The sequence below is a fragment of the Coregonus clupeaformis genome, chromosome 33, assembly GCF_020615455.1.
Source record: "Coregonus clupeaformis isolate EN_2021a chromosome 33, ASM2061545v1, whole genome shotgun sequence".
Lineage (NCBI taxonomy): Eukaryota > Metazoa > Chordata > Actinopteri > Salmoniformes > Salmonidae > Coregonus > Coregonus clupeaformis.
Genome location: NC_059224.1, coordinates 30,099,930 through 30,122,999, shown reverse-complemented (window position 1 = coordinate 30,122,999; position 23,070 = coordinate 30,099,930). Strand labels below are relative to the sequence as shown.

Below are 23,070 nucleotides of genomic sequence, written 5' to 3'. Positions count from 1 at the left end.
CATCAAGCCACGGAGCTGGAGGGGAGGACCGAGCCGGCCGGGAGGATAGGGGACACAGAGAGTCAAAGGATGCAGAAAGGGAGGAGAGGAGGGTTGAGGAGGCAGAATCAGGAGATTGGAGGGAGAAGGATTGAGCAGAGGGAAGAGATGATAGGATGGAAGAGGAGAGAGTAGTGGGAGAGAGAGAGCGAAGGTTGCGGCGGCGCATTACCATCTGTGTAGGGGCAGAGTGAGTAGTGTGGGAGGAGAGTGAGAGAGAAAAGGAAACAAAGTAGTGGTCGGAGACATGGAGGGGAGTTGCAGTGAGATTAGTAGAGGAGCAGCATCTAGTGAAGATGAGGTCAAGCGTATTGCCTGCCTTGTGAGTAGGGGGGGACGGTGAGAGGGTGAGGTCAAAAGAGGAGAGAAGTGGAAAGAAGGAGGCAGAGAGAAATGAGTCAAATGTGGACATAGGGAGGTTGAAATCCCCCAAAACTGTGAGGGTGAGCCATCCTCAGGGAAGGAACTTATCAAGGCGTCAAGCTCATTGATGAACTCTCCAAGGGAACCTGGAGGGCGATAGATGACAAGGATATTAAGCTTAAATGGGTTAGTGACTGTGACAGCATGGAATTCAAATGAGGAGATAGACAGATGGGTTAGGGGAAAAATTGAGAATGTCCACTTGGGAGAGATGAGGATTCCTGTACCACCACCCCTCTGACCAGATGCTCTCGGGGTATGCGAGAACACATGGTCAGACGAGGAGAGAGCAGTAGGAGTAGCAGTGTTTTCAGTGGTGATCCATGTTTCCGTCAGCGCCAGGAAGTCGAGGGACTGGAGGTTGGCATAGGCTGGGATGAAGTCAGCTTTGTTGGCAGCAGAACGGCAGTTCCAGAGGCTGCCTGCGACCTGGAACTCCACGTGGGTGGTGCGTGCAGGGACCACCAGGTTAGAGAGGCAGCAGCCACGCGGTGTGGTGCGTTTGTGTAGCCTGTGCAGAGAGGAGAGAACAGGGATAGGCAGAGGCATAGTTGACAGGCTGTAGCAAATGGCTACAAAAATGCAGAGGAGATCGGAATGAAATGGGCTAAGCATCTGGGAGCGGAGAGAGCAGGGCCTCCCTCACCAAAAACTTCTACCTCAGAAACTAAAATTGTTTCACTGAACCACCCAAACAAAAACTCTCCCAACTTCCGCCTTTAGAAATCAGAATTGTTGTGAACCACAGCGGTTCAATGTTTAAGGAATAGACTCAACCCACTTTATTCAGCTAGCCAACTATGACACCATAGCCAACTAGCAAGCTAGCATCCAATAACAATAACACACCGTTTAGCACCAACACTTGGTCACAACAAACCACCAATAATGTGATAACACACTAAACAGATCATTCGTGTCTGTGTCAAGTTCCTTTCATGACGCAGCAATGATTAGACGTTGGCTAGCTAGGACAAGTATATTGTAGTTAGCTACTACAGTACAGCTAGCTGGTCATGTTGGGGAGCTAGCAATGGCCACTGTGTTGACTTGGTCAGAATTGGTCAGAATTATAGAATTGGTCAGACAACCTTGTATTGTTTATACAGTATATCAGCTAGATGTACAGTATGTTTAGTGTATAGTATTAAGTACCTTATGTTTCCCAATCCTCTTCCCTCAGGTCTGTTCCCAGCGGTGCTGAACCTGGCCTCTATGGCAGAGATCAGCACCAACGCTACCTGTGGAGAGACAGGACCAGAGATGTACTGCAAACTGGTGGAGCACGTCCCCGGACAGCAAGTCAGGAACACCCAGTGCCGTATCTGCAACAACAACAGCGAGAGGCAATTTGGTAACTATCAATATTATACTGTACCTACTGCATATTATAGTACACCTCTACTTTGTACAGTATCAGCATGATTCACACTGTAGGACTAGGAGTGTTGAGTACTGTACACCACATTCAGCAAGGATTTAGAGAAACCATTTGCACATTGCTCTCATCAAAGTGCATCACTGCTCCTCATCATTTATCCATTCCAAAATCAATGGGCTCAGCCTATGAAATATAAATGGCCTGAGATTGCTGAGGAGGGACTTTTGAAGAGCTCTGACTTGTGGGTCTGTAAACACAGCCTGCGTTGGTGACCATATCTTACTATCTAACAGAGGACACATCTTCCTGTGTTAATCACAACAATGTGCTGTGTGTACACAGAGAGGAGCCATGCTTCATCTTCTGGCAGGCACTTTTGCTGGTAATTAAAAATCACAGCCTATCTGACTGAAAGACTCACCTAAGACAAACTGGTGTGGGTGTAAACTGCAAAGATACACTAAATTATAAACTGGGTGGCTAGAGCCCTGAATGCTGATTGGCTGAAAGTATGACAAAACATACCAAGGCTAAGGGCTGTATTCAGGCACTCCGCGTTGTGTCGTGCTTAAGAACAGCCCTTAGCCATGGTATATTGGCCATATACCACACCCCCTTGGGCCTTATTGCTTAAATATACACTCAGCGGCCAGTTTATTAGGTACCATGTTCACAGAAGTGGTTTGTCAAAAAGTCTCTCCTCACACAGCCTTAAAGGGCCCATAGGTAATGCACTATGTAGGAAATCCCAGAGCTCCATGTACCAACTGAGCAGCATATGTTAGAGTCCAGGGAGCAGGCAGCACAGATATCAGAGCGACTGCTCGGCCTGAGAGACAGACAGACAAACAGACAGGCAGACCTTGTTCAGTAATTACTCTCTCGGAGAGGTCATTACTGTTCACTCCCAGTAATTTGAATCAAAGCGGGAGGGTACTGTAAATGCTTTTAGTGGACAATTACCGGCGAAGAGGACTTCCTGTCTGGAAAATAAAGAGAAGAAGAAATGGACTCGTCATCATTTATCTTGTCTCATCGTTCCATAATGAGTTTTTCATTTTTCTGGTAATTTCAGGTTTGACTAGAACTATCTTTTTTGTTCATTGACATTTAGCCTGTCATGGTGGGCATTCATGATATGAAATACTGTACATTCCCACCATATTAGTATGCCATTAGTTTCTATGTTTTACCAAGAAAGAGAGAGACAATGTTTGAGTCCATATTTTAGCCATCCACATCTTACAGCTGTGTGCCTCGTGAGCAAGTAACCATGTAAGAGTATGCACATTTTAGAAGCAGATTCCCAAGTCATCTGGTGATGACTGTTACAAATGTCTTGCCATTTCTGCCACCAGCCTGTACAGCAGCCAATGAATCACTTGACTTGTTCTTTAATTCCCATTGAAACCAAACCATTCTGTGGCTCCTAATCTTTGCTGAAATGTCATAGGAATGCCCTTCAATGTGTACATGTAAGAATTAAGGTGACAGTGATTAGCATAACTTCTAATTAGAGCCAATTATTTTGAAAGGGAAACTTGATTGTGAACCAATTGGGAATGCTTTAAATGAATTATTTATCTCATAAATGGTAGGAAAACTATTTAACTGCTTAATCAAGAGGGCAACTTTAATTCTCTTTTTCTGATTAAGAAATTAAGCATAATGAATAGACTGATTTTCTGATGGAGTAAATCTTGAACTACCTTAAGAGGTGTACAGTTCCAGACTTTTCTAAGCAACACATTTGAATGTTTTTACTGTTCCTTGAAAATCACTCTTCTCGGTTGAGAGATCTTCAAACACTATACAGAGGAGGACAACTCTTTGGAGGTCGATAGCGTGGTATTTAAAGGCATTTAACATTTCATTTGCAAAGATAAAGATGTTTTGAAAGGCTGTTTCTGGCCGTACGTGATAATGAGTGGGGAGTAGTTCACAGAGACAGTGGGGGCCCTCCATAAGCAACGCTTATTCATTAGCAGGCTCCTTACTGTTGCCATGGTTTCTAACTAGAACGGAAATGTCCGAAATAAGTAGCCTATGATTGACAGTGCTCAATCATCTGATATCCAGCAGCTCTTAAGTTACAAGTCACATGCAACTCATATCTCCTATCTTCAAACACTGTTTGTCTCCTGATGTACAATGCTTTGTTTAATTTCATTTTTATTCCTAGAGCGCCACCCGATTGAATATGCCATCGATGGAACTAACAGATGGTGGCAGAGCCCCAGCATTAAGAACGGCATGGACTACCATTACGTCACAGTCACTCTGGACTTACAGCAGGTAGGAGATGAGGGTGACACTAAATTAGCCTTGTCCCAGATCTGTTTGTGCTGTATAGCCAACTCCTGTGGTTGTTGCCTGGCATGACAATAATCGTAGGAGATGGCAAGACAGCATAAACAGATCTGGGACCAGGCTAACTGTAAACCCCATTGAAACTGTAAAGCCATTCTCAGCCAAGTCACGGTCAACAGTGTAATGCACTTGGCAGCCTGATGTGACACTTGTCTGGGGTTTCACATTCTCACACATTTGTTTAGTCTGGTTTGGAAAGACTGTGTGTAAATATGCTGGCTGAAGACTTTGAAATGCTATGAGATATTATGTGTAACTCATCATGTGAGATGCACAGGTGGCCTGACTTGGAAGAGGGTTGTAGTTGACCTCTGTGAAACCCCATGGCTTGAACTGTCTGAAAAAACTGTTATGGATTTAAATCTCTCACAGGAGAGGAATTGTACAACTTCATCCCACCAACATCAGTTTTGTTTCCATATTCCCTCTGTCAATTTCTGAAAAAGAAAAAGTTTCATACAAATCTTTTCTTGGGCACTACAGCTATTACTTTCTAAAATTGATTTATTTTCTCACTTTGCTCACTTGCTCAATATAATATCTCCGTTGCAATGAGAAGAGTGCAGCCATCCTTAGAACAATTTGAGATTAACCCTAGAGGAACCGTAGCATGAAGGTAGTTGCATTTATGTCCACAAAGCACAATTTAAATTGCCCCACTTGAGAGGGTGTCTGGACTGCTGATTTCCTCCTTGTGTACCCTTCAAGCATGTGTGTTCTGTAGGAGACTGTACTGCCTTATATCAACACGGTATACCTGATATCTCTGACTATCAGAGCATCTGTAATGACTCCCATACTATTGACCTACAACAGGAAATTAGTCAAACCAATGGAGACTAGCCGTTACAGTTTTTTACGATTGCTTACACACTAAAATGAAACTTTTCCCACAATTAGCAAAACCTTACACTCAAGGAGCAAAACACAAGGCTAGATTTGCACAACTGTAAGCACATTGTCAGCTTCACACTATTTGCAAAACATTACACACAGTGATTTGCAAAACACTAAACACACTTGTATACATCAGACACAGAAGTATATCATGATGTCACTTCCTTGCAATTCCAAAGCACTGACTGTCAAATTACCACACCTATGAGCCAATCTGTTAAACACAGCCAACAGGTGCACAAACACATGATTGCTAAATTGTAGACACACCAATCAGGTTTAAGCACTATAAAAATGCAGCAGGTAGGTTCACCTGCCTTCAACAAAAATGAAAGGAGTCAGAAGAAGAGTGAGGGTGAGAGGAGGAGTACACGAAGGAGGTAGAGGAAGAGGCAAAGGCCGAGCCAGAGGTCGAGGAAGACCTGAAGCAGGAGGAGAACGTGCACAAAGAAGAAGAGGACCAAACTTATCAAATGACATTCGTGCAACACTAGTGGACCATGTTGTGAACCACGGATTGATGCTGAGGGAGGCTGGACTGAGAGTTCAGCCAAATCTTAGCAGATATACAGTGTCATCTGTCATAAGGACTTTTCGACAGGAAAACAGGTAAAAGAAGATGTCTACAGTTACAGTAATCAGCCGCTTATTGTATGCACCATATCAGCACTTGTGATACCCCTTCCTGTGACATTGTACAGTATGTTACATGTATTATTCTCTACATAGGATTGAGGGTCGGGAACGACAAGGAGGAAGGGGGCCCATATTCACGCAAGAACAAGAGAGAGAGATAATAAACATGGTTTTGGCCAATAATGCTATCAGGCTCAGAGAACTACAAGCCAACATTATCGGTGACCATGCCATTTTCAATAATGTCCATCAGGTCTCTCAGTCAACACTGGCACGCATCCTGAAAAGACATCAGGTTCAAATTAAACAACTTTATCGAGTGCCTTTTGAGCGGAATTCAGAGAGGGTCAAACGACTTTTTTACATTGACTGTATACTAGACCTATCCTGAACTACACAATCTTGTCTTTCACTGTATTTTAGAGACTTTTGCAGATGGATGCTGAGGAAATCCTGCATGAATTCATATATATTGATGAGGCAGGGTTCAACCTCACAAAAGCAAGAAGGAGAGGCAGAAATATCATTGGCCACAGGGCTATAATCAATGTCCCAGGGCAACGTGGGGGTAACATCACCCTTTGCGCTGCCATTTCACAGCATGGGGTTCTCCTCCGTCATGCCAAAATGGGCCCTTACAACACACCTCACATTCTCACATTTTTGGACCGATTGCCCCACATCGTCACAGCAGGTAATGAAATGCACCAGATGCAATACACTGTCATCTGGGACAATGTGTCATTCCACCGCTCTGCTTTGGTCCAGAACTGGTTTCAACACCATCCACAGTTGACAGTACTATACCTTCCACCATACTCTCCGTTTCTAAACCCTATCGAAGAGTTTTTCTCTGCATGGCGGTGGAAGGTTTACGATCTCCAGCCCCAGGCTCAGGTACCCCTCATTCAGGCCATGGAGGACGCCTGTGACCAAGTCAACGCCGCAGGATGGATTCGACATTCAAGACGGTTCTTCCCGCGTTGTCTTGCTAATGAGGATATTGCTTGTGATGTTGATGAAATTCTCTGGCCAGATCCAGCTAGGCGAAGAGATAATGTATAGGATGTTTACTGTAGTATTTTCTGTACAATATTGTCAGTTTTTTTCAGATTATTTTTTATGTTTGTTGTTATTTACTGTAATTGTAACCTGTACTGGATACAGTATTTTACGTTTGTCTGTTGTTTGCTGAGCTAACAGTATTATGCACACTACTGTAGTAGCATGAAAACTGGGACATGTTTTGTTGTGATTCTCCATGTTGACATGTTGACTGATCTGGGTATATGGAGAGAAATAAATGATATTTTCCTCAGTCTGCAGCATTGGTCTTGTGTAGTGTTTGTATAGTTGCACATTCTCTGTGTACTTCATTTACAGTACTCTAATCACTGAGAATTAGACTTGCTAAAAGTGTTTTAGGTTAGCAACAGCAGTGTGTAACTGGTTCAAAAAGATTGAAGTAATATGAAATGTGTGTGTTTCGTATGGTAACAAAATATTGTTTTTATGAAGTCATGTATAGTTTTGACAAAAGTGTTCCATTTTGCAAATGATCTGAAGTGTTGTGCTACTTTGGTGTAGGGTTGTGCTAATTGTGTGTAGTGTTTTGACAAACCGGGCCCTGTTTTCAAAATTGTGCTTAAACAATTGAAAAGAACTGTAATACAGTACAGCAGTGTGCTGGGTCTCTGTGGCTTCTGGGTTCAAGAGCTGGCAGTGTGTGTGTGTGTGTGTGTGTGTGTGTGTGTGTGTGTGTGTGTGTGTGTGTGTGTGTGTGTGTGTGTGTGTGTGTGTGTGTGTGTGTGTGTGTGTGTGTGTGTGTGTGTGTGTGTGTGTGTGCGTGCGTGCGTGCGTGCGTGCGTGCGTGCGTGCGTGCGTGCGTGCGTGCGTGCGGGAGAAAGAGAGAGAGGAATCAAGGGAGAGGGGATCCTGAGGCTAGATTGTGATTGGTTTCGAAGGGGGTACAGTAACTCAGCTTCCTCCCAAGGCCTCTGATATGATCAGGGGTGAGTGTGAAGATGTGGCTCCGCTCCCAGGGCTTCCGCGGCTGGTGATTCATGGGAGTTTGTCCCTGCTTGAGTTATTATGCTTAGGGTCAGAGTGTGGCTTTCTGTAGACCCAGGCGAAGGGTCCCAGTCTGTGTCGGTCTCTCCCTTCCAGGAAATAGAGATGCAAGCACATCTCCTTCATTAATATCAGCCTATCATATTACACAGGAGACCAGAGCAGGGTCAATCTGGAATTAATGACCATGTCACTCACGCTGCTGAATTAAATATACAATGATACAAAGTTGGGACCCTGGAATAAAAAGAATCTAAGAGATGGATGAAGTAGATCAAATTTTGTTGAAAAATCTCCTCGCTGACTCCAGTACAGCACAGTGAGCCTAGTTATTCAACCAGGAATACACTCTCAGGATTTTTTTTGCTATCTAGAACCTAAAAGGGTTCTTCGGCTGTCCCCCTAGGATAACCCTTTGAAGACCCCTTTTTGGTTACATGTAGAACCGTTTTGGTTCCAAGTAGAACCCTTTTACATTTTAGTCATTTAGCAGATGCTCTTGTCCAGAGTGACTTACAGTTAGTGCATACATTTCCATTTTATTTTCATATTGGCCCCCCGTGGGAATCGAACCCACAACCCTGGCGTTGCAAGCGCCATGCTCTACCAACTGAGCTACATGGGTTACATGTAGAACCCTTTCCACAGAGGGTTCTACATGGAACCCACAAGGGTTCTACCTGGAACCAAAAAGGATTTTACCTGGAACTAAAAAGGATTATCCTATGGAGACAGCTGAAGAACCCTTTCGGAACCCTTTTTTCTAAGAGTGTAAGCATCAACCAAAGACTCAATTTGTAATAGGAACTAGAAAAGGTGTAGCTTATATTTAATTTATTTAATGTACTGTAGATAATAAACATGTGAAAGTGACCCAAATACTGCATCTGAGTGGTAAGTATGCAGACAGACTCTCACTGAGGTCATCAAGCGTTCATAAATCATACCTGCCTGTGTTTAATTAGCGATTGAAATCTGACACCGAGAAGTGCCTAGGCAGCCATTTTTTTCCATGCTAATGGAAACTGGCCCATCACTCATCTATATCCGGCCTGTCACCGTGGTGATGGAATTACTTTAACTACACACATTGTCCCCGCTCAAACTGTTTGGCAGATTAGGGAGTTTGGTTTTAAGTAAAAATGTAATACTAATTTCTCCCTTACAACATGAAGAGTAAACAATTCCCGAGATAACACATCTTGGAAAAAAATAAATAATAATATTCAGCAAAACCATCTGTTAGACTATTTAGATATAACGGCATATTGAGGGTTATATACCAAGGTTGTAATATTGCGATTTCACCATGAATAATGAATCAGTAGTTGTATGCAGTAGAAATGTATTGAGAATAATTTAATTGATATCTACTGACGCCAACAGTGAACACCCAACAAACTACAGTATTTGTATTTAGCCTTTATGGTCTTTTTTACAACAACATTTGTCACAAAGTGCTTAACAGTAGCCTGGAATCACAGTGGCAAGGAACAATTCCATATTAAGTCATGTCACTCCCTCCCTCATGGTTGAGCTTGCTTTGTCCATGGCCCTTTATGCAAAGTGTTCTCACTATCAGTGCCCTTTAAAATGGAATCCTATTTGTGCTCCATTCAGGCGCATTTCCCTGGCGGCCAGTCACTGTGCTTGCTGTCATCTCCTGCAATAAATGAGTCTGTGATGTTGGCGCTGTCGATGATGTGTGTGAACGTATCGTTATTGCCCGTGACATCAGTGCTCTCATTTCCCCCTCGTTATCCAGGAGCCCCTGCTGGAGTGGAAATCTGAATAATGACAGACACTGATGGAGGGGGCATTGTGTGTGTGTGTGTGTGTGTGTGTTTATGTATGTATGTGTGTATGTGTGTGTGTGCATGCGTGTGCGTGTATGTGTGTCTTGGCGTCTTGGCCACTTTTTGATGAGACTGAAAATTGTCAATACATTTTGCCCAGTTTGACTGACCCTGGTCCAATCAGTTATTAGTTCAATGTTCCAAATACTTTAGCACAGACACTGAGGGGTGTCTGAACTGGAGCATAAATACTATGGAAAATGGAGGCCTTTTAGTGTGTTTTTGGGTTTGGATAATATGAAGGGGAAAAAATCATGAGACATCCACACAGACTTTACTACTTTGATCTAAGTCAGAGAAAAAAACGTGTTATTCATATACAGGACATTTGAGTATGTTTGAATTAGATTCTATAAGACAGCTAATGATTAATGACATACATGACAGATACTTTAACTTGGTATGCTATTCATAGGCATGGAGGTGTTTCTCAGTGAGTGGCGCTCGACTTAGTGTGAAATATAATATGAAGCGGGTGTTAGCTACATACTGCAGGGATTATTCTCAACACCTAAGGGCACACAAAACAAGCCCACACCATAGACCTCTGGCACCTCAGCCTCCAGTTGAGAATGAAAGTGATGTGACCTGGCTTTATCTATAGCTGGAGCTTAGAGAGCTAGCCTACATAGTTGTGGATTAAAATAAAAATGGACCTATAGATATTGCCTCTCGAATTCTCTGGTGTCATAGGCCTTATTTCAAAGTAATTAAAGAGAGTGTTTGATGGACGTTCTTTATCACTTCCTGTGATACGTGGAAAATAGATGATTGAGCATAGGTAGGTAGGTTATCTAAGTTCTGTGCTTTAATTCGGCAGAGCAATTTAAATGTTTGATGTTTACAGGTTATCTATCACTGAACCCAAGACCTGGCCTTTCTATTTTGTTGTTTTTCAAGTTTAACTTCTACTATACTACTTTACAAACTAGTGCAATCACCTTGTCATATATGACGTGCTCTACATTCAAATTCTTTATAGCGACTACAGATTTTTAGGAACAGTAAATCTCTTCTGACTTAACTTTGATCAGAACAAACACAAATAAATATGTGCAAACAAACAAATATATGCCAAATCTGCCAATTTTTATCCGTGTTTAAAATTACCCAGAACTTAGAGCTTAGCCAGTAGGGGCAAAGAATCACAGCAGAGCAGGCGTTGACACTATTGTCACTGATGTCACTGGACTTGTAGCTCTAAACTGTCCCTGGCCTGGAATCCACACGGTCAGGTCTTGACTCCAACACTTGTGTTCTGACCGTGGTTACCAGGTCACGCTCTGCCCTGCAAACACATGTCGAGCACTGAAGAGCTCTCGTTTCTCCTTCCCCCAGACGCCACTCTACACTTTAATCATCACATTAAGGTAAACATCCACCCTACCTACCCCTTATGCTGCATGAGGACAACATCCACCAGCCTTCCTGTCTTCCTACTTCATCTGAATAAAGGAAACAAAGTGGCTTTGTGAGATTTCCCCTGCTACCTGGGTAGAATACTATTGGGTTTCAGTGTAGGGGATGAGTGGTGCTCTCTCTATTGTAAACGTCGAAACGCTACACCGTTATCTACTGTAGATGAAAGAGGCAAACCGTGAGTCATTTTTGATGTTGAGTCGTTCTCCCAGGCTGGGAGACATATTAACTTGAAAATGTCAGCGACAAAATAGCTGTGTGTTGCCTTGCCCCTGTGCTCATTGTTTTTGGTTGCATTTACTGCTTGATGAAATTCAAATGTGGCCTTCGAGGGTATAGTACTGTAGATGTAACTTTATCTCTGTCCTGCAACATACAGAGACAGCCAAAGCTGATCTGCCCTCAGGTACTCCAATACTGAATAGCTGAAAAGACTGAAGCATGGGAATCCATGTGCTGTTTCATTGGAAACCTCAAAGAAAGGACTCCATATTGTACAGAATCCTGTACAGGAGTGGAGATTTCATAACGATAAACACTTGAGGCACAATCTTGACCCTGCTCCCTGACAGGATTCTTTATTTTAGTGTCTCCGGTTTTCCTTTCAAACCTCACTGATCTGACTTACCCTTGTCTATGAACGTGTGAAAGTGTCTATTGAACAAGCAAATGTGTTTTCTTAACCTGAATATGGAACTTCTTATATTAATCTCGGGGTCAATCACTTCACAAGACACAAAGGGAGGGCTTTCAAGATTCAGTTCATTATGTAAGCTAAGCTTCTGAGTTATATCTGAAATATACTGCTATAACACTCTTGTTTCTGTCCAACCAGGTGTTCCAGATAGCCTATATGATCCTGAAGGCTGCCAACTCCCCCAGGCCAGGTAACTGGGTGCTGGAGCGTTCCCTGGACGGGGTGACCTTTACCCCCTGGCAGTACTATGCCATCACAGACACAGAGTGCCTCACCCGCTTCAACATCCTTCCCCGCACCGGACCGCCATCTTACACACGCGATGACGAGGTCATCTGCACCTCTTTCTACTCCAAAATCCAACCCCTGGAGAATGGAGAGGTGAGGGGTCAGGGGTCCACATAGGGTCACTGAAAGGTTATAGGGGTCAGCTGTGGCGTAACAGCTACAGGGACTTGTTTCTATAGTATATATGATTATTTGTTGAACACTTCAAACTGAAATTCAATTTCAATTCAAATGCACAATGTAAAAACTTGGATTCCATTTCACTGTAATATATTAGATTCACCCATGGCCCACATGAAATAAGACCACCAGCACTTTCATTCACTTGCTTTAATGGGCAATGTATGGAAGCCATTTGCTGCTGACTTGATTGCCAGCTTCAGTAGTATTTAAGTGCCCTGGTGGTTTAGTTCAATTACATGAGTCAGCTTTGAAATCACTCACCAGCTGCTCACAATCAAATTGACTTAATTAAAGTTGTGGTGAGCAAAGTTGCCCTAATAGTGGACATCTTGTTTACAAGTTAGGCATACAGTCTAGGCACATGGCACATTTTATTTCCTGGTGTGCTGGTTCAAAGCGCTCTCTTTTCTGTTGCATCATCCATATCTAGCATTTTTCCGTATTTGTTTTTGTTGTTGGAATTTGGAATAAAGAAAGCCTACTTCACACGAAGAAGAATACACAAACACATATCAACCCATACACACTCCACAAAAGACAGTAACGCTGCCTTGATAATAATATGCCATTTAGCAGACACTTTTATCCAAAGCGAATTACAGTCATGCGTGCATACATTTTTGTGTATGGGTGGTCCCGGTGATCGAACCAACTACCTTGGCGTTACAAGCGCCGTGCTCTACCAGCTGAGCTACAGAGGACCACGATAAGTTGTGTATCGGAGCAACTCCTTTTAATTGTGAGAACCTATTGCACAGTCTGCGCTCACTGACAGCAATGAAAGCAGTCCAGTCCATAGCACCACCGTTGATCCAGTTTATACTGTATTATCACCCACATAACTCAGTTCTCTAGCACCCTACTTCTCCTCCCCCCTCCTCCTCCCTCCCCTAACCCCCAGAGTCCCCCGCCCAGGCCCCCCTGCTCTGCGCAGGCAACCAGGAGCTCCTGTCAGCCGGCTCCTTTTAGGTAGTGACAGAAAGCGTACAGCATGATCATAGCGAAATCCTAATGAGTCGTAGGCGGATGTCAACGCATCGCAGATCTTATATTGAAATGTCACTCTCTGACTTCTTCAAAAACAGCCAAGCTAACCACACAGCCTTAATTAGCAGGCAGACACAGTTAACCCTTCATAGCTGCAACCAAATATTGTTTTTGCCAGGTCCATTAATGTGTTGTCGTCTTACCTCAGCAGTGGTGTGCTGTGAATGTTGTTATGATGCTGTTTGTTATGGATTTTCTGTTTAGATATTTAATTGAGTCTTTGTTAAATACAATATTGAATAGGGGTCATTGAAGATCTCCCTTTTCCTTTATAACTTACTTGGGGTCTTTTTGAATGTATTAATCTATTACTAAGAATCCGTACCATTCGGTGCTGTGTCTCAATTTGCAACCGGGGCTTAGATCCACACCTCTCTGATCAATGGAAGGCCGAGCGCTGATGACCCCTCCCCGACTTTACTGAACTTCACCTCCGCACGCTACATCCGCCTGCAGTTCCAGCGAATCAGAACCCTCAACGCTGACCTCATGACCCTGGCCTTCAACGACCCCCGCGATGTCGACCCCATCGTGACCAGGCGGGTAAGAACGACCCAACGTGTCGTAGACTACGCATTACCATCGCCTTCATATAGCATCATGAATTCCATCTGTGAGCCACTACCGTATTTATTTTCTACCCACCACCACTATCAAAATCTGTGAAATGGCCGTGCGGCATGTTGATTACGTTGCGTTCACCAGACAGATGGGTCTTAATTAAAAATGTCTATAATTAAGAAAATCTGTTCCTTTCTGAGCAACATCCACCTCATCATGTGTTGACTTCGGCCTACACTATCAGTCACCCAGCGAGCTCCTGTGTGACGCATAATTACCGGACAGATTGCAGGGTTTATTTTGAGGAATTTTTCATTAAAAAATACTGCTCAATTTAGTCATACAAAAGGGACTTAAATAATGAAATTGTGGATGAAATTGTCTCTCACTCTCGGAGAAATAAGTGTCTTTGAATATACTAGACTGTGATGTATTTTTGTAGAAGTAGCCATGACGATAGAAATATTCATGCCAGTAATCTCCATTTCTATCCACTTGTTACTGTCTCGTATGTGTTTTTGCAGTATTACTACTCTATCAAAGACATCTCAGTTGGAGGGATGTGTATCTGCTATGGCCATGCTAAAGCCTGTCCTCTGAACAACCAGACCAAGGTATGTCAATCAACCTGCAGTCTCCATCCATGGCCCCTTCTCTACACTGTGAGATAAAGTAAGATAGATTTTCTCCCCCTGGGCACGGTTCATTTAGCATTTGATAGTAACACCAAAGCGAAACGTGATACTCTTTGACCTGCGGCCCTCGTTTTAAGTGTGCTCCAGTTGTTTCTTGGGTGAAAAGATCTGAGTCGTCCCTTCAGTGACGATGACACTGTAACATGGCGTCATTTGATCCCCTGTCAGAAATTCAGCTGTGAGTGTGAACACAACACATGTGGGGAGAGCTGTGACCGCTGTTGCCCCGGCTACAACCAGAAACCCTGGATGGCTGGGACCTTCCTCACTCGCCACGTCTGTGAGAGTAAGACCCCACAGTGATAAGCACAGTGTTACATACTGTACATACAACTGCCAATTTTATATAAAATTGTTTAGTATGATCCTATGTTATGTAATTTGGTTTTATCTTGCTATCTTATTTTGATGTTATGTAAACTTGATGGGAAGAATGTCTGGTGTTTTTCAATTTTTTATAAAACTTATGAAACTCAACTTGAGAGACACCTGGTAAACAGTGCTAAACAATTTTTTCATACAGTTCTTTTTTTCCATGAGGTACTGTAATAATTCCATTTGTTTACTGAATCTTTCCTTTGATTTTATTTGATGCCTTCTACAGAGTGTAACTGTCATGGGAAATCTGAGGAGTGTTACTTCAACCAGACGGTGGCAGACAACAAACAGAGCCTGAACTCCAAGGGGGAGTACGTGGGGGGAGGGGTGTGTGTGGGGTGCACCAGGAGCACAGCCGGGGTCAACTGCCAGACCTGTGCTGATGGCTACTACAGACCCACTGGGGTATGTACTGGTACTGTATATCCCAGTTGACAAGGAGCCAAGCAATGACTGAGGTGCCTATGAGTGAATAATCAATAGTGATCTCACTCCGTATCTATAGCTTTGTATCGTGACTAGGGCCATGAGTTGTTCCTGGCCTGAGCAGGAAATACTCGGGGCCCTATCATGATATATTATGTTCCCAATATCAAAGATGGCTTGTCAGAGTCTCCATCTCTCCTCTTCCCTCCAGGTGAGTCCAGAGGACTCCAACCCGTGTCAGCCCTGCTCCTGTGACCCAGCAGGCTCTCTGTCCCCAGCATGTGTTCCAGACCAGTCCCAGGCTGAAGGAGGTATGCTACTCAACCGTCCTGTTCTCCTCTCCCCGCTGATTTAGCCGCCATATGTCCCCCCCCACCCCCGGTCTCCCTGTTTAGTGCTAAAGCCTGCATCTCTCCTCCTGTCTGGTCCCACAGACCTCACGGCTGGATCCTGTCACTGTAAGCAGGGTTACGGGGGACAGCAGTGTGACAGGTGTACCTTTGGCTACAGCGGCTACCCCAACTGTATCCGCTGTAACTGCAGTCTAGACGGAAGCCTAAACAAGGATCCCTGCCTGTTGCCCTGTGTCTGCAAGGTAGGTCACCACCCCCCCCCATATCTCTATCCTCCCTTCTTCCTCTCCTCCCCCACCACCAGAACCAATCCATTCAGTGTCAGTGGTGGACACATCAGCATGATGCTTCACTCCCTCGTAGGGCCAACAGCTCCGAGTCCCCTCAAGTTCTTCTCACTAATTGCTCCAGTAGAAAATGTGACTTATCATTTGTTGTTCAAATTAGTCGGCTACTTCCGCCGCTGCTATTGTGCACACTCATGTCTCACATTTGTCATACCCTGGGCAAACTCACTCATTCACTAGCCAATTATACCATCTGACCGCAGGGATGTCAAGGAGTATCGGGGAACTTTGCACTCTTCGTCTAATTATTGAGATGTGGGGAGGATGTGCAGTCAAACATGGCATTTCTTTGTGTCTCTAGCTGAGTCGGATGCTACTGAAACCTTTCTCTAACTTAAGTGCACAGGCAGAGAAAGACAGTTGGTATCTAACAAATACATCATCACTTTTCCAGTTAGAAACATTGCTTCAGGAGAATGCTGGTTTAATGTAACATTTAGGATAGCTAATCATTTCTCAAGTACCTCATTTTCCCCCCCTTTACAACATCTTGCAAAATGTCTCATATTGCTTCTTAAGTTTTTTTCTCGGTCATATACTGTATAGGTTTAAACAAAGACACGCTAACCAGTTTTTCCCAATTCAATTATTGGGAAATCCCTACCTTAGAAATAATGTCATTTGGGGTGTGCCAGTCCCCATTAGACAGTGCCCAAGCAGTGATAGCTTTGTGCAGGCAGCCAGCCAATGTAAGTGGAATATAACATTTGGAAATGACAGCAAATGATATTTCAAGAGCAAGTGGCACCATTCCAGAATGGCAACGCAATTTCCATTAATGGTTGACTATGAGACATGAAGTCACTATTTACAATACACAAACATTGTGAGAAACAAATCCAGTCCAACAGGGGAATTGAATTGGCCCTGTAAAGCGTAATTCTTTCATGTCCTCTTTCTTTTCCCCAGACGAGATAAAGGATCTGGCAACTCAAAACCACAGAAACCTAGCTTTGGCAATGCCAAAGGAATGCCCATTGCGGTTCGTTAGCCGAAGCTCAGGGATGATGGCATATAAAATGTTGATTTTTCCAAGTGTTTATCTATCTATGCATGATTAATAATCCAAGATTCAACCAGACAATAATCACTACCAGTTGTTACAGGTGATGTTTGTTAGAAGAGTTTCTCTCAATGTGTGGTCATACTTTGTAGAATGTTACCGGCATCAGTTAGCTTATTGTTTTTCACATTAGTTATTATTTTAATGACTTTTGTCTACTTGTGCAGTATGTGATCTTGGGAGAAAGGGAACGTCTGTCCCAGGGGTGTGTGGGCTGTCACAGTGTGTGAGTGCCTGTATAGCACATCCTCCTCATCCAGATGCTCTGTGTGTGTGTGTGTGTGTGTGTGTGTGTGTGTGTGTGTGTGTGTGTGTGCGTGGCGTGTGCGTGTGGTGTGTGTGTGTATGTGTGCGTGTATGTTTTCCAGGAAAACGTAGAAGGGGAGAACTGCGACCGCTGCAAGCTGGGTTTCTATCATCTCCTGGGTGAGCGTCTCCACGGCTGCGAGAAGTGCTACTGTTCCGGCGTGGCGAGCGACTGCTCCGACTCCCACTGGACCTACCATAATGTAGGAGACTACGCCAGGCCTCACTCTCTCATTTTCCCCCGCTAACACAACTCATTAGTGCCTCCTGCCTGGCGCTGCGCTGCAAAGTTAACCCTCTACTGGCGGGCCTTATTGAAACAGGGCACTGATGGCTGGGCTGATGACAGGGTGGAGTGGAGGAGGCAGGAGGCAGAGCCACACACACACGCACGCACACACACACACACACACACACACACACACATACATACACACAGCCATAAATACAGGCTGACATACTCTGACATGTTGGCAGGATGAGGTTGGCGAGGGTCAGAGGTTAATGATCTGCAGAGGGTGATTGTGGGTAAACAGGGTGGTGGGTAGGGGGGGGTGCAGTGGAAGCAGGCCTGTCACTGGATTACAGGGCTTGATCTACTGTGTGATACTGCATGTGACAGACAGCCACGCATCTGTCTCCGCAATTAACCTGACCTTGAGTTCTCCCTTCAAACCACCATTCACTTTAATCACTGTGTGTGTGGTGGGGGAGGTGTGGGGGGTGGTTTGAGGACGTGCGTTTGTGTGTGTGTACGACCGTGTGTGTACGCAACCGTGTGTGTGTGCGACCATGTGTGTGAGGGAAGTTACAGGACGTTGTGAGTATGTTGTTGTGTGTGTGTGTGTGTGTGTGTGTGTGTGTGTGAGAGGGTATGTCTAATCTGTTTGTGGAGAATATCATTTTCAACCTGTATGACACAAAGGAATCAGTCATATTAAGGTCAAAGTGGGACACTATCAGAGGAGAGGTTAATCAGCCTGGGCCCTTAATGAACCTGTACCTCTCTATACCTCTCCATCCTATTGACCTGTACCTCTCTATACCTCTCCATCCTATTGACCTGTACCTCTCTATACCTCTCCATCCTATTGACCTGTACCTCTCTATACCTCTCCATCCTATTGACCTGTACCTCTCTATACCTCTCCATCCTATTGACCTGTACCTCTCTATACCGCTCCATCCTATTGACCTGTACCTCTCTATACCTCTCCATCCCATTGACCTGTACCTCTCTATACCTCTCCATCCTATTGACCTGTACCTCTCTATACCTCTCCATCCTATTGACCTGTACCTCTCAGTACTTCTCTCCATCCTAATAACCTGTACCTCTCTGTACCTCTCTCCATCCTAATGACCTGTACCTCTCCATCCTAATGACCTGTACCTCTCTGTACCTCTCTCCATCCTAATGACCTGTATCTCTTTGTACCTCTCTCCATCCTAATGAACCTGTACCTCTCCATCCTAATGAATCTGTACCTCTCTGTACCTCTCTCCATCCTAATGACAGGCCTTTCAGGCCAGCTGTTCTCTCAGCCTGCCATATCCACAACCAAACCCACACCCACACCCACCCACACACACACACACACACACACACACACACACACACACACACACACACACACACACACACACACACACACACACACTCACACATACACACACACACAAGGTTAATGTAAAAAACATGAGGAAAAGGCACTTTATTCCACATTTTAGGATATTCACTTGGCAGATCTAGGAAAAAAATGTGTAAAAAACAAACATGATCATAGCCTGGCAAGGGGAAACGTCTGTCGTATAAATCGCAGGCTGCCAGACAAGAGTGTTCATGGTGATTTAAGGAAGAGGGAAGACGAGGGGTGTCAAACCATGATGTATTTTCCTCTGCCTCGCACATACAGAATATAAATCACCGAAAAATACCTGAACCAAAATCTGACTGTGGAAAATGTTTTTTGATATTTATCTCGACCCAGGAGGAGTCGTCTCTGTGTTCATTGGAGAGGAAAAAATTGCAAATTAGTGTTTTGGAATTGTCACAGTTTTAAGAACAGTTGATGGCAATCTGTAGACAACACTGCATGGTAAAACCAGAAGCAGAATATCTCAATATTTGAAGGGACAAATCACAAATCAAATCAAATTGTATTTAGTAAACAACAGGTGTAGACTAACAGTGAAATGCTTACTAACGAGCCCTTCCCAACAATGCAGAGAGAGAAAAAAGATTAATAATAGCAAAAAAGAATAAGAACACGGGGAATAAGAACAATGAGTAACGATAACTTGGCTATATACACAATCCAGTAATCTTATGAGTGATACTATGCTAACACGTCATCCTCCATCATAAGGGCTACATAACACTGTCATAACAAGGACATAACATAATGTCATAAACAGTGATAAGCTTTCTGCATGCATTGATAGAATCAAACCCATATCCTATGTGTTTCTGTTCAGGAGACATCCATGGTGGGCTGGTCCCTCACAGCAGAGGATGGGGAGGGGAAGGTGTGGCCCGCCCCCAGCAGAGACAACGACAGGTCCCAGGCACTCAGGATCGATAACCAGGAGGCCAGGAGACACCTTCCTGCTGTCTACTACTGGAGTGCACCTGGAGAATACCTGGGCAACAAGGTCAGCACACAACAGCCCTCATTATCACACAAATATACAAACACACACACACACCACACACACCACACACACGCACACACACACACACACACACACACACACACACACACACACACACACACACACACACACACACACACACACACACACACACACACACACACACACACACACACACACACACACACACACACACACACTCAAACTATTAAGTTTGACTATTTATTAGTTTCTTCTATTTTCTCCTCATAGGCTTTGCATGTCTTCCATCCCATTGTCTCTAACTCATTCTATTTCCCCTCACTGCATTCTGGGGGAAAGCAATGCTTCGCTCCATGAACTCTGTAATAATAAATGTTTCTCTTACAAACGTCTTCAGGCATGAGGGTTTACTCTGCTCTCCCTAATGTCAAAAAGGCACATCATATCATTATGAGCTTTATATAGGGGTCCACAATAGGGAACTCATGTATGTGTGTCTGTGTGTCTGTGTGTGCGCGTGTGCGCGCATGTGTGTGTGTATGTGTGTGTAAGGCAGTCAAGCAGGATTTCAGTAAAAGGATCAGACACTGAAGCAGAGAATTCTCTCATGCTAACGTGGCGCTCAAAAGCCCAACACAATTACTCCTGTACATCCGCGGTGCCATGTTTCATCCCGTGAATTATCACTATAGTGACATGCATTAAAAGTGACAGCCTCGTTTCTAATGAAAAAGAGAAATTGTTACATTTTGCTCCAGTTCCTACCAGAGTTTATGACTGCACACAGGTCTCGTTCTTTTGGGCTTTATGTTAGGTTTATGTATTTGGGGAGGCTTGTTGCTGTTGTCCTTCCCTCTCCAAATAGAGTTTGTATCATTGTTGAGTTAGAGTTCTGGAGATTGAGGTAAAACAGATCAGAGTACCACCACACAATAATTAGAATGAAATTAACACAATATAGTCCCTATAAAAAAATTTGTACAGCTGTATATTCACTTGTTTGACATATCAGTGAAAGAAATGCATCTTAATAGCTGCCTATTGCTTTAACTTCCGGAACTATTCTCGACCACGTACACCCTGCTTCTCCATTTAACAGAAGATGTGGTGACAGATTTACAGGAGATAGTAAAACCCACAAACCTGCAAACAAATCTCAGATTCACTTTTTGGGACAGACATCTCCACGTGTTGATTGACTATTGCCCTTGTGCCGAGGGCTGCCTTTTTGCTTTCCCTGGCCAAGCAAAGTGAAAGGAATAGCACCAATTACTGCGGCTGCCTTTTCACTGAGTTGTGACCTATCATGGGTAATAGACTATTATGATGATAAATGAACCCATCTCGGCAGCGCTTGCCTGAGTACACACTTCAGCACTTTCTCCCAGTGAGGAGCGGGGGCCATTACCACTCGCCTTCAGATTGACAAGGCCGACAGAGCGCAGAGTGCCCAAGAGAATATGCATGGGTGGGTGCCAATGATTGTTTTACCCATATGAATGTATTTATTTACTGTGTGTGTGTTTGTGTGGCTTCATTGGTGGGCTGGCCCCCCTGTACGAGGTAGTCTTCACTGGGAACCTATAGACTAGAGACTTAGAGAGCGCCACCTATAGGATTCTAACAGAGCTCTGAGTAGACACTGTTATACTGTGCTCCTCTGTCCCACTTGACAGTAGAGAGGAGGATATTCATGCTCCAGACTGCATACTGTGGCTAACACACCGTGCTCGTGCCTCTATTCCCTCTATTTCCTCCACACTGCAGGGGCAGAGGCTGCAGGGCACAAACGGCCCCATTTCCAGGCTCTGCCACTTAAATGTCTGATGAACTGCAACAAGGAGGCCTCCAAAGCTGACTGCTCATTCAGATACTGGAGCTTTTTTCATTAGTGGATAATCTTTTGTTTGTTTGTTTTAAAGAAGCCCCCATGATTCAAATTATTGTATTTGCTAGAGGTTTTTTAGAACTCTATTATAAATGTATGGGTTGCTTAGAAACAAGATGTTGTGTGCTTGCTTGTACAGTACTTGCCAATTATTTGAATGATACTCTGTTTTAGTAAATTGCTTAGTTCTTCTGATCTACATCTATCCCAAATACTCTAGAAAAAAAATGACGGAAATGTTTCCATAAAGCACAGCAACACAAACACACGGTATTGGTTACAGATGGACGAACAAGCGGGGAAATTCTTTTAACTTTTGAGGCAGCCAATAGTCTCTTCCCCAGATCTTTTCACTTTGGACCGCCTCATTGGGGCCAGTTAAAGTGTTCCCCAGATGTCCGTGTTTCCAAGCCCTAGTTTTGGACCTCAACCATCACCCACTATGCACAAACAAAACAGGATCTCATATTGGAGGCAGTCAGAGGATCTCTTTGTGGCCGGTGGGAAAACACACATTGATGCCTCCTGGATATTAATGTCAACAGAGCCAGGGCTCGTAATGGGGGAGCAGATGTGAGGATCTATGGGTTCCCGGGGTCACGGTTCGACTCTTGTTTTAAGAAGCCCAGCGGATGGTTGGATGGTCTGTTGTTCATTTCCTGAAAGATGGGCCCTGATCACCCCCTCCTCTCTTTTTCTCTCTCCCGCTCTCTCTCTCCATCTTTGTCTGGGCATATTTGGTGTAGGGTGGCTGGCCACCGGCTCTCTGTCTCTGTTCTAACACGGCCTCCCCTGTGATGTATAAAAGTGGATCCGAACTCCAAAGTCCTCTCTTCACAGTGCTCTCTTTATTTGTCCTGTAACTCACTGTGTCCTCATATAGCAAAATGCACTTTTTTTATGGTTGTTCAGAATCAGCCACTGTGCTCCAGTAGGATTGTGAGATATACGATTGTGTCCGAGGAGCTCTTGTTATGTATCCCAGACAAAGAGATCCTACTGCGACATGGATGGTTTATTGATTTGAGTGTCCTGATGTGTGTTTCTGATGCTATTTACAAGAGGATTAGATATTTTTCATGAGTGGTGTGCTGACGCATGCTGTTGCTC

At 44.0% G+C, this 23,070-nt stretch overlaps 1 protein-coding gene across 1 annotated transcript in view; it reads left to right on the top strand.

Annotated features, from left to right (window-relative positions):
• lama2 (laminin, alpha 2) overlaps positions 1–23,070 on the top strand; it is a 148,048-nt gene that overhangs the window by 22,681 nt on the left and 102,297 nt on the right. Inside the window, exons 2-12 of the mRNA XM_041860716.2 lie at positions 1,646–1,816; positions 4,026–4,138; positions 11,927–12,169; positions 13,670–13,849; positions 14,392–14,481; positions 14,731–14,848; positions 15,167–15,345; positions 15,578–15,677; positions 15,801–15,961; positions 17,498–17,638; positions 19,914–20,090. Coding sequence (XP_041716650.2) covers positions 1,646–1,816; positions 4,026–4,138; positions 11,927–12,169; positions 13,670–13,849; positions 14,392–14,481; positions 14,731–14,848; positions 15,167–15,345; positions 15,578–15,677; positions 15,801–15,961; positions 17,498–17,638; positions 19,914–20,090 — 1,673 coding nt within the window. The remainder of the gene's footprint in view (positions 1–1,645; positions 1,817–4,025; positions 4,139–11,926; positions 12,170–13,669; positions 13,850–14,391; positions 14,482–14,730; positions 14,849–15,166; positions 15,346–15,577; positions 15,678–15,800; positions 15,962–17,497; positions 17,639–19,913; positions 20,091–23,070) is intronic.